This window comes from Gadus morhua, chromosome 4 (assembly GCF_902167405.1).
Source record: "Gadus morhua chromosome 4, gadMor3.0, whole genome shotgun sequence".
NCBI lineage: Eukaryota > Metazoa > Chordata > Actinopteri > Gadiformes > Gadidae > Gadus > Gadus morhua.
Window position 1 is genome coordinate 30,826,075 of NC_044051.1, and position 15,409 is coordinate 30,841,483.

Consider the following 15,409-nt stretch of genomic DNA (forward strand, 5'->3'; position numbering starts at 1 on the left):
GTCACGGTTAGATGGGATCTGACCATGATTCCCACTGAATTCTACTTGTGAAGTATACTTCACCGGTATACCCCCCCCCACCCCCCAAGGCACTCCACCAGACACACACACACACACACACACACACACACACACACACACACACACACACACACACACACACACACACACACACACACACACACACACACACACGATGAAGTTACCTGTTTGGTATTTTGATTATGTTCATGTATCTTATGAGTTGAGTGTAGTAATATGATCTAGCCACAATAATTTAAGGAATCAATCACATTCAACATGAGATACTTATAATACTTATACTAAATAATAATACGAATACCACGTGATAGGTCAGCTGTATAGAAAGTTGATAAATTACTGCAGTCGTGAAATTGTTAAGAAAGCATAACAAACAGCTGGTCCATGAAGGAAGAGGTATCCGTCCACTTATTTCTTCCTACAAACTATGTTTTAGAGATAACCAGGATGCTTTGTTTTAGAAGCATGTCTGTCACAGTCTACTATTTACATATGCAAATTTTCTATTTTTTGATCTCAAATAGAAAAATAATTCTTGAAATAGGCAACAAAGTAAGTCTACAACCAAATAGACAAATATTTCGGACATCAAAATCAGGATAATCTCCACACACACACACCCACACACACGTACACACGCGCGCACACACACACACACACACACACACACACACACACACACACACACACACACACACACACACACACACACACACACACACACACACACACACACACACACACACACACTGTTTTATCATCAAGATGACGGACCGGCATCAAGTGACATTCTTGACCTTGTGCTCAAGCTCTACTATATGGGACATTGAATAAAATGGTTTGTAATCGTTAGCCTTCCTACTGTCTTGGTCATGTTTTCTCTTTCAAGGTGTGCTGCAGTTAAATCCCCACCTTACTGGAACTGTTGAATTACAGAACTGAAGTGACAGTAATTACTGTAATGGAGGTTTGTAGTCAGAGTATATATGAATATATGCATATATTTCTGATTCAATTTATAATATATAGTCTCACAATTATACGTTCTTACAATTATTACTATGCTATAATATGAGGAGGCTGAGGAGAGAGGTCAATAGATCCTCCGGCCAGAGGGGGGCATGAGAGAGATCAGAGGAGGAACGTCCGAGGTCCGACCACTGGGGGCTCGGAACCATCTCGGAACCATGGCTCGTAACCGCATCACGTGAAGCCTGCCCAGAGGGCTCGCGAGCAGTCCGCGATCTCAACAAAACTCCTCTGCTTGCTCGGGACCCAGCCCGGAAGTCGTCACTTTGGCAACAGGAAGTAGCTGTGTTATTCCCGCGAAGATTGAGAGCGCTCGTCAAAGTTTACAGCGTTGTGCAGGTCGGTACTCATCAGTTCGATTTGTGTTTTATTGGACACTGGTCTAATTTGATAGCCTTATACTTTAGATACAATTCGTTTGAAGTAGTGGCTCATCTATTCCATCCAGCTTGCTTCAAATGCTATGTGTTTGAGACTGAAGTCTGCTGGTGACGTTAACATGGCCTGTCAGGACCCTTCTCACAAGCACATGAGTGACAGCTGAGTTTATCCTCCGCCGATGACCCCGTGAGAAGGGTCTATTGGTGTTACATTAGGTTTATTGGTGGTAAAATAGTTATATTGGTGGTGCACTACTTGAGGTATGTTGGTGGTACAATAGATCTATTGGTATTACATAAGGGCTATTGGTGGTGCAATAGATCTATTGGTGGTACATTAGGTCTATTGGTGTCACATTAGGCCTATTGCTGGACTGGTACATTAGGTCTATTGGTGTCACATTAGGCCTATTGCTGGACTGGTACATTAGGTCTATTGGTGTCACATTAGGGCTATTGCTGGACTGGTACATTAGGTCTATTGGTGGTACAATATATCTATTGGTACTACATAAGGGCTATTGGTGGTGCAATAGATCTATTGGTGGTACATTAGGTCTATTGGTGTTAGATTAGGTTTATTGGTGGTACATAGATCGATTGGTTTTACATTAGGCCTATTGCTGGTCTATTGGTGGTACAATCGATCTATTCGTACTACATTAGGTCTATTGGTGGTACAGTAGATCTATTGGTACTTCAGTAGGTATATTGCAGGTGGTACATTAGGTCTATTGGTGGAACATTAGGTATATTGGTACTACATTTTGTATGTTGCTGGTGCATTAGTTATCTTATTTGCTTCACTAATCATTCTATGTGACACATGCCCTGTATAGGTTACTGTCAACATGAGTAAACGTAAACTCAAAGATTCTCCAATGCCAATAGGAGAATGCATTTCTCAGGTTTGTTTTTCTAATTTTATAACATTTTGTTATGTTTGTTTACTGCTCCATCTATGCATCGATGTGGTTGTTTTACGTGTGCTTCATATAGGATTTGATAAACTAAAAGCATGATGTGCATAGTCTTATTGATTATTCATGAAATTCTTGCACGCACATTTTGGTAATTTCTTAGAGAGGTAGGCTACTACTTTTCATGTTATATTTATTTGATTCAAATGTTACCTCAGACTTTTCAACACAATCAACTGCAATTGCTGCACATGCTGTGAAGGACGAATGAACACATGTAACATTAGTGCATCATTCTACAATTTAAGAGTTTATGAGGTTTAAGTGTTGGGTAATATGACTGTATTAATGCTGTTCTACTGTTCATTCATCTACAGGTGCAGACTCTGCTAAGAGAACGACTCTGCCACCAGCAGCTGCCACAGAGGCCAGAGGGAGTCGATTCCCAACACAAGTAGGCAGGATTTATATGGGTAACGAATACTAGCTTCTTAAAGGTAGCATATTATACCACCAGGTGTGAGCGTGTTTAGCCGTTACAAGCCGTTTTGAAAATCTGCCTCTTTTGACATCAAAAGTGGACGTGTCCACCTAGATTTACCCTGGATAGATGATTCTACCTGCCTACCCAGTGGACTGTAGCAAACGTTGCCCACCTATCAGTCACACATCTAAGTGCCCACGCCCACCTATGATTTCAGAAGAGGCCGATTTTCACAATTAGCTTGTAACTGCTAACCACACTCACACCTACTGGTATAATAATTCCCCTTTAAGGGAGAGGGTAAATGGTGAAGCATACCATACAGACCAAAACAAGAACAAACCTTACGCCCCAGATCGGATGTGTCAAAGGTGAACAAACTGGCTGTAGCGTTGTTGTCGGAGAAGCCAGTATTTCGACTTTGCATGTTTCCTTAGTCTCTTAAGGTTTAGTAAATGTGTTGCATATAGCTCATTTTAACCAAGGTAAAGAGCTTATTGATAGAATTGCATGGTGTGTAATGTAGTCTTAACCATCTGTTTCATTGCAGGCACCTAATGGAGCTGCTGAAGCGAACAGCTGTGCATGGAGAGAGCAACTCTGTGCTCATCATTGGCCCAAGGGGAACAGGGAAGACCCAGGTAATGAAACGACAGTAAACCTATGTTACATTACAGCTTCACATCCGGAGGCCCAAAGCAATGGCTTGGCCAATAGATCTTACCAAACTGCCAGGGAATAAGACCACATTTAAAATAAGCTAATTGTGGTCCATGTCTCCAAACGCACTAGTCAATCAGTTAGAGCCTTGCTAGCAGCCAAGATGGCGGTGTTGACACATGGTCTTCAAGCTCTGATGTATCCCTGTCCTGTGTAGCTGCTCCGATGTGTGCTGGCCGAGCTTCTGGCTGAGGAGGACGTCGATAAGACCCTCCTGCAGGTTCACCTCAACGGTAGGCAGTCCTCCACACTTCTGATGAGCAGGGCCCTAGCCAAGGCATAGGGGCAAGGGGGCCCTGAACCCCCCCGAGTGTCCTCTGATTGGCATCCTCTTTATGATCTCACTGACCCTCGTTGGATTCCTCATTGTTGATGATATACAATCAGTATTGTGTATAATGTGATGATCATGATCCTGATGACCATGTTGAGAAAACAATCATCATCAGGGGTCCCAATCCAAACTCTGTCAACACAAACATGCCCCTTTTTTTAAAATGTATTAATATTATTGACATTTTCAGAAAATTTATTTATTGTACTTAATCATACTTTATTTTATATAAAATAAAATGATGCTTCTAAAAAACTAGAGGCTTGTCTAATTTAAACTATACACCACTGTATTATTTTGCCTTCTTTATGTAACTTTATATTGGGACCCATGCTGTTATTTGGAACCTCTTCTGTTGTGTTTTGATTTATTTCTTTGAATCCTGAGCGTTAAAAGCCTGCTTTCCTTGCAGGTCTCTTGCAGACAGACGACAGAATAGCACTGAAGGAAATCACGAGACAGTTGAGCCTGGAGAACGTAGTTGGGGACCAAGTGTTTGTAGGTACCACAGTGCTTGTTAAGCACTCTCAAAGCAGCAGTAGGCAACGTTCAAGTCAAGTAAAAAATATTCAAATACTCGTCCAATTCCAGAAGCTATCTGTGCCGCCAATTTTTCTACAAAAAATACTAAGTCAATGAGTGTTTTATAACTGTGTAGTAGCCTGTCAAAAATATTCAAACCAACCGGCCGAATAATAACCAATCAGGACTAGTTTTTTAGCTACCAATCAGGAGAATTCTCTACAAAGTCAGTCCTGATTGTCTTTCTCTGCTCAGCAATGCTGATGTGCGTTGTGCGCGGCACAATTAGACATCATTTGGCGGTACCTTTTTTACTTTTCTGTCTTTAAAATACATCTAAGTTAGTGGTACTTCTGACTGCTTCTCTACGGTACTGTAGATTAGATATAAGTGTCTTCTCTTCACAAAAGAGATGCCCTGATTGGTCAGAAGTCAGTATTTCTCTTACAAAAAACTTTGTTGCTCTCTATCCTGTTTGATTTCAGGGCAGTTTTGCAGAAAATTTGGCGTTTCTACTAGAGGCCCTTAAGAAAGGTATGTTTCTTTGTGACATAATTGTGACAACATTTTTAGCACCTGGCCCCTATTCACCAGTACAGACATTTTTGCCACACAGGAACACAAGGGCATATTGAGTGAGAAAGTTGTTTCCAATGAGTTGGTATATCCTGTGAATCAACCTGCATATTTTATTGGAGGGCGCTTTGTGGATCTGCTTTTGACCTCTTATAGTTGTATTATGTTCGATAGGTCGGTCTGCCAATCGGGGGAGCAGCTTTAAATGGCCAAAATGAACAAAATAACAGCAATATTTAAATAGCTGATAAGTAAGAGCTACAATACTGGTGTTAGCAATAAAACCTGTAGGCCAAAACTAACTTATTTTCCTTCAATACACTTCAAACCTACAACAGCTAATCCCCTCGTTTAAGACTGGGACAGAGGGCAATTGGCTGAAGGAGATTCTCTTTCTGTTGCTGGTTTCCTGCTGTAACCATACCACCGTTAATCCCCCCCCTCTCCACCTCCTCACATCAGGGGACCGCAGCAGCAGCCGTCCGGTGCTGTTCATCCTGGATGAGTTCGACCTGTTCGCCCACCACAAGAACCAGACACTGCTCTACAACCTGCTGGACGTGTCCCAGTCCGCCCAGACCCCCGTGGCTGTGGTGGGACTCACCTGCAGACTGGTATGCTCTTATTGTGGAGGAGGAGGATGCATGGTGTGAGTGTGTGTGTGTGTGTGTGTGGATTTGACAGGTAGGACGACAGCGAAATATACTGTCATGATTTAGTTGAACAGTTGTCTGTCGCAGGCGATGAGATGTAAGCGAACATTCTAATGAAATATCAACCAGTGACTGAAACATTAGTTAAAAATGCATGAAAACATGTTTGACTTGGCAATTGTTACCAAATGTCAGAGGAATACCTAAGCGCTAGGAGACAGTCAGCAGAAAAGATGTAGCAGAAGCTACAACTTGGAAGATATCGATAGGGGAAACATGTTTGTTTGAACAAGTAATATTTGTGATAATCATAAAATGCAACCGTCTAATACAGCTGTGATTGACAGGCAAGATGGATCACCCTAACAATCGGGGAAGAGTTGCCCTGATTAATCATAAATAGGCCGGGAGCGGTCTAAAATGTGATAGTCTCATACAGAGGCAGGGGGCAACTGGAAGAGACGTCCTCACAGCATTTCACTCAGTAATAGATGACTGATGGCCAACGGCCAAATGTAACAAATTACACTCAATCAGAAGCTCTTAAAAGTTCTACCTACATCACAATTTGAATAATCTTCCAAGTCATTACAACACTTATGTATTGTTTCTGTTTCTTCTGACAAATGTACTTACTGTAAGCCCCTTTCGATAAAAGCGTCTGCTAAATGGCCTAAACGTAAAGGCTTGGTTATGGTTGTACGTCAACGTAATGCAAAGGGGTTTATGGACCCATTACATCCTTGCAGACCCTACTTGCGTCCATCGCAAGGGCCTGAGTCCGCCTCCCAAAAGTTTTAACCTTGAGTCGAGGCGATACAGCAGCAAGGGCTGTGATTGGTCCGCTGACCAGACATAGAACCAGACACAGAACCAAAACTGGTTCATGACTGCGTCAACGCAACTGCGTGGTCATTGGTGCGTCGATGTCCAACCATAAGTAAGCCTTAAGTCTTTGACAGAAAAACAATCTTCCATTCATTCAGTAATTTATCAGTCTCCTTTCCCTCCGTGGCCTCAAGGATGTGCTGGAGCTGCTGGAGAAGAGGGTGAAGTCTCGCTTCTCCCACCGGCAGATCCACCTGCTCCCCAGCCTGAGCTTCAGCCAGTACCTGCAGGCAGTGCAGGCCCAGCTCCACCTGCCTGACACCACCTTCCCCGACACCACCTTCTGCTACGACTGGAACGCCAGCCTAAAGGTCGCCTGCCCGCTTCTTCATACAGCGCTCCGTGACAGTTTCCGTCGCGGAGCCAAGACGATTTGAGCCAAAGGATAGATTGTAGAGTTGTAAGGGTTTTGTGAGAAGGTTTAGAACAGGAGGGAAGGTTTATAACAGGAGGGAAGAGAAGTTGAAGGAACTCAAAGAATTCCAAAATATATTGATGACGTGCACGCAGAAAATATAAAAAAATTAAAAAACAAGTTTTAAAGTCACTTAACGAGAGATTCTTGCACCTGTTGGAGCTGTAGAAACAGACAGCTGGGCACGGTTTAGTTTTTTGTAACGACATAAAAGTCCTGCCATTTGGAGTTGGGACACCAATGCATGTATAGTTGTTCTTCAGTAAAAGCAGGATTGTTAAGTGAGTGCATCTTTACTCACCCAAAGGTCTTCTTTGGTTTGTAGGCTTTGTGTGAGGACAAGTCCGTGGAGGCGGTTCTACTGAGACACTTCAACTCTACCAAGGACTTCCGCTCCCTGCATCGGCTCCTGGTACGAACACAGCGCTTTCATCTGAAATCCAGAAAGTGGTGTTCACTTAAAGGATCCAAATGGTCTTAAAGGGGAAGTTCAGGGATTTAACACATTCAGGCTCCCGCTGGGAAAGAGCTTTTAAACGAATTACAACTTTACGATATAATACGTTATTACTAGAGCTGTCAAGCGATTAAAATATTTAATCGTGATTAATCGCATTAATGTCATAGTTAACTCTAATTAATCGCGATTAATCGCAAATTATTTTTCTATGCTAAATATCCCTTGATTTTTTTGTCCCATAATTCTTCTCATTTTAATTCTCTTATCAACATGGTGAAGTGCATCGGCTTGCCTTGTGCAAATGATTGTTTATTGATAACAACATTGGCATATACACTGATCAAAACAGGACGATACAAAAAAAGAGCCTATAGTGCAATTAAACGACTGCTTTGAACAAATGTCATTTGAACATAGCAGTCAGGCTACTGCTTCTTTGTTTTGAGCCAAAGAATTTTTTTTTTATTTATTTATTTTTTTTTTTTAAATAAAATAATTGCGTTAATCGCGCGATAAAAAATTTAACGCCGTTGAATTTGGTTTGCGTTAACGCCGTTAATAACGCGTTTAACTGACAGCTCTAGTTATTACCTTATTGTAATTATCCCCTTATTATAATAGGTGCATTATTAGTAGTATGTTGACTAAAAAATTAACTTCCTACTGTGTTAATAGGTGAACTGCCACTTTAAGCTGTGCTTGTCTGTCTGTCTATTTCTTTGTCTCTGTCTCTATTTCTCTTTTGCTATCTAGCTTTCTACCTCTTTCCTCTCTTCGTCTCTAAATTCTCGGCATGGAAGAAAAAAAAACTTTTTTGTGTTTCCTAATCATTACATAACAGTTAACAAAAATAATATCAATAACACAGAATAATGAACAAACAAATGTCTACATTACACACACACAAACACACACATACACGCACGCGCGCACCCGCGTGCACGCACGCACACACACACACACCCCTAAATATTTATTGTATTCTATTTTTGCTCACTACTCCACTCTGCCTTTAGATGGCGATCCTATGTCGTGTGAGTGTGAACAACCCCACCATCAAGCCGGCTGACCTCCTGGACGCTAGTAGGCTTCTCTCTGCCGACGCCATGACCAACGTTCTCCACGGTAACCAATAACGCCCAGCGACAGGATCGTAACACACACATGGATAGAAAGGTGTCAAGAAATGCATGCTCCCAAGACGGCTTTGATCGAATATAGATAGTCTTTTCATTTTTTTTACCAGTTAGTGTGGGCGCAAGGCAAATGCATTGTTTGCCTTGATATCGTTTTTCTGTGTCTGTATGGGTTATAAAAGTGTTCAATATAAAGCATACTGCCTGGGCGGGGTAGATATGAAAAAAAGATTTTGAGTCCAAAAAAAATTGGATGAATGTGTTCCTATTTGAGGGATTAATTAATAACTATTTCTAAAAAAAGGCGTTGCCAAAAGTATATGCCACTTAGTTGGTTTAATTCCATCAACAAGTCTACTTTTGAAAAGGCCCAGGGCCTCAGAACCTGGTAGCAACATCGAGGACCTCCCTTAGGGAGTCAATCATCAAAGCACGGCACATTTAAATGAATGCTTAGCTAATGGCTAAACATGTAGAAAATGATATGTTTCAGATATATCTTTCATTTTTTTTAACGACTGATGAACGGCCTTCTGGGTCGTCTGTCTCCAGGCCTCTCCATCTTGGAGCTGTGTTTGGTCATCGCCATGAAGCACCTGAATGACATCTATGACGGGGAACCCTTCAACCTCCAGATGGTCTACAACGGTACGCAGCACCACATCAACAGGACCACATCCTGGAGCCTTGCTAATTATTATACTAGAATTGATACATAGGTGTTCTTATTCATGTACGTTAATTAAGTTGACCAGTGAATGAATAAATGAAATAAATAAATGTCGACTCGACTGCCTCGCGGAAGTTGACGAAACGGCAGATTGAAGTCGTTCTGTACACGCCAGAAGACAAACTGCAATATTCAGTGTGTGTATAGTATAGTATAGTATAGTATAGTATAGTATAGTATAGTAGTATAGTATAGTAGTATAGTATAGTATAGTTTATTGTTGTCATTACACATGTTACAAAGCAACAGAGCAACGAAATTCCCAGTAACAAAATTAACTGTGTGTGTGTGTGTGTGTGTGTGTGTGTGTGTGTGTGTGTGTGTGTGTGTGTGTGTGTGTGTGTGTGTGTGTGTCTCTGCATTGATTGAGTCGTGTCCGATACGAACGGCTGACTCACACGTGCGTTTGACGTTTGTTTTCTCTCCTCAGAGTTTAAGAGGTTTCTGCAGAGGAAGTCTAATTCCCTGTACAACTTTGAGCTGCCTGTAGTCATGAAGGTCAGTGCTTGAGAAAACCTTTAAAATATTTTGCTCATAATACCTTTATTTTCCCAACATATTTCTGATTGATTGTAATCACATATTTGTGGGACATTGTGGCCTCTTTTGAGAATCGAAAGAATGCTATTGGAAATAAATATTAGAAATAATATTATAGTTTGACGCCATCGATTCACTATTACTGCATTTCCCTCTCGCAGATGAAAGCGTAAAAAATTGTCAATTCGTTGAACAAATGCGTAGGTTAAACGCATCTTTATGTAACATACGTTCTAAAAAGGGTTCCGGTTCAATCCCCCAACCAGTAACATTCTCTGACCCCTGCCCCAGGCCTTCGAGCACCTGCAGCAGCTGGAGGTGGTGCGTCCCGTGGACGCGGCGGCGGCGGTGGCGGCGCGGGCCCAGCGAGAGTACCAACTGGTGAGGCTCATGCTGGACCACAGCCAGATCATGGAGGCGCTGCAGAAGTACCCCCAGTGCCCCACCGATGTCAAGCAGTGGGCCGCCTCCGCCTTCGGCTAGGACCGGAGGAGGGGGGGAGAGAGGAGAGGAGAGTACTGCACCTAGGCCTTCCTAGGAGAGTTTGTTCTGGAGGCGGTTTGGTTCTTTGTGTGACGGTGCGTCACCTCAGCCAATCACTGAGACAATTGTACCAGCACGCAGAACGTTTCTACCAAGGAAAACCAGGAGTAAAGCTGGTGAGATGAGTTACTGATCAGGCTGTTGGTTGGTGCACCTTCAGAGTAGGTCTTTTGTGGGGTTATTGTGACACCGGTCCATGGAATACATTGTTGTTTGTAACTATTTAGCAGAAAAAAATAGGTTTTTTTTTACTACTTTTCCAAATAAATGCATAAAAGAGCTTGTGTCTATTGTACACTGTGAGGGTCCCAGAATATCGCCATCTAGTGGGTGACTTGATAGGAGTTAGATTGTAATGATACAGTTACTAGTTGATACCAGCTATCTTCATTTTTTCTTTCATTCCTCCTCCCTCCCCCCTCCTCCTCCTCTTCCTCCAAGGGGGAGAATAGTATCAATGTATATCAACCTCGATTTGCTCAAAAGCAGCAACACTACGTTTGAGCAACTCATTTGTGTACTCATTTCTTACACAGTGACGCCATTTGCTTATCTTATAGGCCTACGTGTCTTTTCTGTGCAGAGTGCATCTGACATTAAGGGTTTTATTAAGTTGAATAAAGACCAAATCCTGTCCAGACAAGGAATGTTGAATGTGTGTCCAAACCAATGTCTTCTCATTTAAATAAAGCTGATTCTAGTGCTTTAGTTACTGGACTGTTGGGTTCCATCATATCGGGGGGCTTTATTTCTCTGAGCTTGTGCGTGTGTTTCTAAGACCAACTCCGACAACCAGGGGGAGCACTAAAACTGGAAACGACGCAAACTTGAATATGATCCCACAAAGCCAGAAATGTGTTTTCCCATTCAATCCTCGGACTGTTTTTTTTACACATTTAAATGTTTAATTTCCGTTTGCTAAACCTTCTTAAATATCGTTGTCACTGGATTTTTGAGGTCGGCGTGCTCTTTTGGAAAAACTTTCAAACGATATGGCTGATATGCCTATGGTTGTTTATAGTTAGTGGCTATTCGTACGGCGCGCCGTAAAAATACTGCATTAGTCTATTTTCACGGCAGGTTATGGTTAGGGTTACGGTTAGGGTTAGGGTTATTACTATAATTAATTACTATAATTACGGTAGGCCCGGTTAGGGTTAGCGCTGAGCAGACTGATAGGTCAAGTGCGGTCACGTGACAAGCTCGGTCGCCGTACGAATAGCCACTGCCTTGTTTATATGCGGTATATCCGCCTATCATTACAACACTCATAGACACACGAACGCGCGCGCGCACGCCTGTAATTAGCGCATCTATCTCTACGATGTATTTAAATATATTTATTAATCCTAAATACAGACGCAAACCAACACAATCACCACAAGCAGAACACACATCAAGGCATTTGAAATAGCATACACAGTGCATGAATCTGAAAGTCCAAAGTCAGAGTGTGAAAGCTGAGACGTTAGGGGAGGTGAGGAGAGGACGTCATCTTGCGGAAACGAAACCTAAGCAGGTCTCTTTCAGAGGGAAAATAAAACGCATTTAAGAACAAATAGTCGGACAGACAGAAACGACAACAACAGTGAGTAATACAGCACAACTTTGAGAGAATTTAAAACCTTTCTTCCCGTTACTTAATAAGAAAAATAATGGATTTGCTCAATGCGTAAACCTTGTCTGTCTAGGAATGGCCTCTGGCAATACCTCCTGGTCTGAAGATAACTTTTCATGTCCCATCTGTCTGGATGTGTTCAGCAGTCCAGTTACCACACCATGTGGACACAACTTCTGCAGAACCTGTATTACAAAGTTCTGGGATGAACAAGTCCAGTACAAATGTCCTGTTTGCAACGAGCTTTTCCACACCAGACCCGATGTACGGGTCAATACCTTCGTATCAGAGATGGCTGCTCAGTTTAAAACGTTCGTAAGAGTAAAAGAGCAGCCTTGTGTTGAACCTGGAGAGGTTCCCTGTGACGTCTGTACTGGGACCCAGCTGAAGGCCGTGAAGTCCTGCCTAGTGTGTCTTATCTCATACTGTCACACCCACCTGGAGCCACATCAGAGAGTCAGAGGCCTGAAGAAACATCAGCTGGTCGAGCCTATGGACTGTCTGGAAGAAAGGATGTGTAAGAAACATGAACGACTTCTGGAGCTCTTCTGTAGGACAGAACAGGTGTGTGTGTGTCAGTTCTGCACAGAGGGTGACCACAGGTCCCATCCTGTTGTACCTCTAAAGGAAGAATATGAAGTGAAGATGGCTCATCTGGTAAAAATAGAGGTTGAAGTTCAGCAGATGATCCAGGAGAGAAAACTAAAGATTAAGGAGATAAAAGACACAGTAGAATTGAGCAAGAAACACGTAGACAAAGAGATAGCCGATGGCTTGCAGGCTCTCACCGCTCTGATGCGCTGCATTGAAAAGTGGCAGGATGATTTCAACAAATCGGTTAAAGAGAAACTGAAATCCACAGAGGAACAAGCTGACAAACTCATCAAAGAGCTGGAGCAGGAAATCGAGGATCTGACCAATAGATGCTCAGAGGTGAAGCCGCTCTCACACACTAAAGACCACCTCCACTTCCTCCAGGCCTTCAGATCCCTGAAGGATCCTCCACCCACCAGGGACTGGACGACGGTGGTGGTCCGTCCTCCGTCATACATAAAGACCTTGAGTAGATCCCTGGATCAGCTGGAGGAGGCACTGAACATGGAGATGAAGGAGCTGCGTGATGCTGAACTCAAGAGGGTCCAGCATTATGAAATAGATTTGACTCTGGATCCTGATACAGCTCATCGCTTTCTCATCGTGTCTGAGGATGGTAAACAAGTACATTTTCAAGGTGTAAGTAAGACTCTCCCAAACAACCCGAAGAAATTTACAGTGTATCTACTTGTTCTTTCGAGGCAGAGCTTCTCATCAGGGAGATTTTACTTTGAGGTCCAGGTTAAAAATAGGACTTCATGGCGTTTAGGAGTGGCCAGAGAGTCCATCAACAGAAAAGCAAACATCCCATTCACCCCTAAGAATGGCTGCTGGATGATATCATTCAACAAGGATGAGTTTGTATTTCATGATGACCCTGCTGTCCGTCTCCCTCTTAGAGCTAAGTTCCAGACGGTGGGGGTGTTTGTTGATTATGATGAGGGTCTGGTCTCCTTCTATGATGTGGAAGCCAGGGTTAATATCTACTCTGCTACTGGCTTCAACTTTAGTGAGCCTCTCTATCCACTCCTCAGCCCATGGTCACCTTACTTTGGTTTTAGAATCTCTGTCCCCTTGATCATCTCACCTGTCAATCAAACAGACTAAGACACTGGTTGATAAACCACAACAAACAACCACAACATGATGATATTTCCTGAATAATCAGCCATTTTAGATCTGAGAGAACTGCATCAATGTTGTACTGTTGTCATTTAACAAGGATGGAAATAACTATGACGATTGTAAATAGGCTTATAGCTATTGTATATCCCATTATATTCTTCAATGTGTGTTTTTCTCCATATTTTTTCTGTAACATTACAAATGGTTTCAGTTACGTGGAACAACTTTGGAGGATACAGATTTTAATAACATAACAACATAACTATAGGTTGTATAGTTTATATATTTTGGAATCATAAATAAATACCCAATTAAATCTATTAAATCTGATTTCAATAAAGATTGCGAGAAATGTCGGTACATTTTCAGGGTAATAGATATTTTCTGGAGAAAAGGTACATTATGTTTGTTAACATTTCATAGATCCTATTTAGAATTGTTTAGTCAAACAAAATTGATATTTTAAGAATTGTCCTCCGGACCCCCTCCCGTTCTCACTTTATTCCCAGAATTCTACGGAAAAGAAATAGGGCCACACATAAAAATAAAAATTAAGTTCTGACTTTATTCTCAGAATTCTGACTTTTCTGAGATTAAACTCAGAATTCTGACTTTAAACTCAGAATTCTGACTTTAAACTCAGAACTTTTTTTTTTTCTCATGTGTGGCCCTAATCCTCCTCCGTACATGGGCAGTTTGTGTCCTTCAAAGAACCTCTCAGACTGATCTCCCGCCAGCTGGGTTGGGGGTCTCTGGCTCACTCTGAGACAACGGTAATTTGAAAAGCAAGGTTAACATATGCAGGTCCTTGTTTATATAATTACTATTCACATTATAAGAAATTGTATACATTCTCCCTTTATCTTAAAATACATTGCTTCCTCTCTCTAACTGAGAGAGGTTAAGATAGTTCACATTTGCATTCCCACTGGAGCCATTAAGTATGATACTGAGGCCAGCCCAATCGACTGACTTCGTTTTTGTGTAGATGCCTTGCAGCCATGCAGACATGTCCACTTCCCCCATAGTGTGCTGCCGTTAACTTGGCCGTTCATATGTGAGAGAAAAAGGACATCTATTCTCACCAGTATGTTTGAATTTGAATAGTGACATGAGGCTGGATTCATTGACAATAATCTTCTTTTCACGCCAGTCCTTTACAACTTCATCTTCTGATGACGACGCCGATATGGGTGTGAGGGCTGACTCAGGCTGATAGCTTTCGTTGGTTTTACCAAGGCTACTGGCCCTGGTATTGAGGCCTGGTGACTATAAAACAATTTTATTTTCAATGTTAAATTTATGGAGTTAGAATCATGCCAAAACCCCGCACACACGCAAAACGTGTTTTACTTACGCACAATGATTCACACACACGCTCAGTGTGGTTTGCAAATACAAAACATTCACAAACTAATGCATTTTGCTTCAGAAACAAATACAGTATGTTTTACACAAAGTACAAAAAAAAATCCTTCAAGTACACAAAACAATTCTACAAGTACGGAACACGAAAGCTGCGCGTGGATCGGAATGCATTTGCGCACGGATCGGAATGCATTTGTGCACGGATCAGCAAAGCGTAAAATTGGTGCCAAAAGTCACGTGACAAACAAATGTCCTGTGATTCACACTACCCAACAACAGGTGGCGTTGTTCCTGCCAAACCGCACAGATTCCGTACGGAATCCGTGCGGTTT

General features: G+C 42.1%; 2 protein-coding genes across 2 annotated transcripts; both read left to right on the forward strand.

Annotated features, from left to right (window-relative positions):
• Positions 1–1,186: 1,186 nt before the first annotated feature.
• Positions 1,187–11,084, forward strand: orc4 (origin recognition complex, subunit 4). The gene is made up of 14 exons (XM_030354940.1): positions 1,187–1,410; positions 2,291–2,359; positions 2,749–2,825; positions 3,406–3,496; positions 3,733–3,808; positions 4,322–4,407; positions 4,917–4,965; positions 5,470–5,621; positions 6,683–6,859; positions 7,289–7,375; positions 8,440–8,548; positions 9,112–9,207; positions 9,720–9,787; positions 10,121–11,084. The coding sequence occupies exons 2-14, from the start codon at positions 2,303–2,305 to the stop codon at positions 10,310–10,312; spliced, it is 1,317 nt and encodes a 438-aa protein (XP_030210800.1). The 5' UTR covers positions 1,187–1,410; positions 2,291–2,302; the 3' UTR covers positions 10,313–11,084.
• A 532-nt stretch (positions 11,085–11,616) lies between these two features.
• On the forward strand, positions 11,617–14,069 carry LOC115542760 (zinc finger protein RFP). Its single transcript, XM_030355169.1, has 2 exons — positions 11,617–11,960; positions 12,064–14,069. The coding sequence occupies exon 2, from the start codon at positions 12,066–12,068 to the stop codon at positions 13,689–13,691; it is 1,626 nt and encodes a 541-aa protein (XP_030211029.1). The 5' UTR covers positions 11,617–11,960; positions 12,064–12,065; the 3' UTR covers positions 13,692–14,069.
• The last annotated feature ends 1,340 nt before the right edge of the window (positions 14,070–15,409 follow it).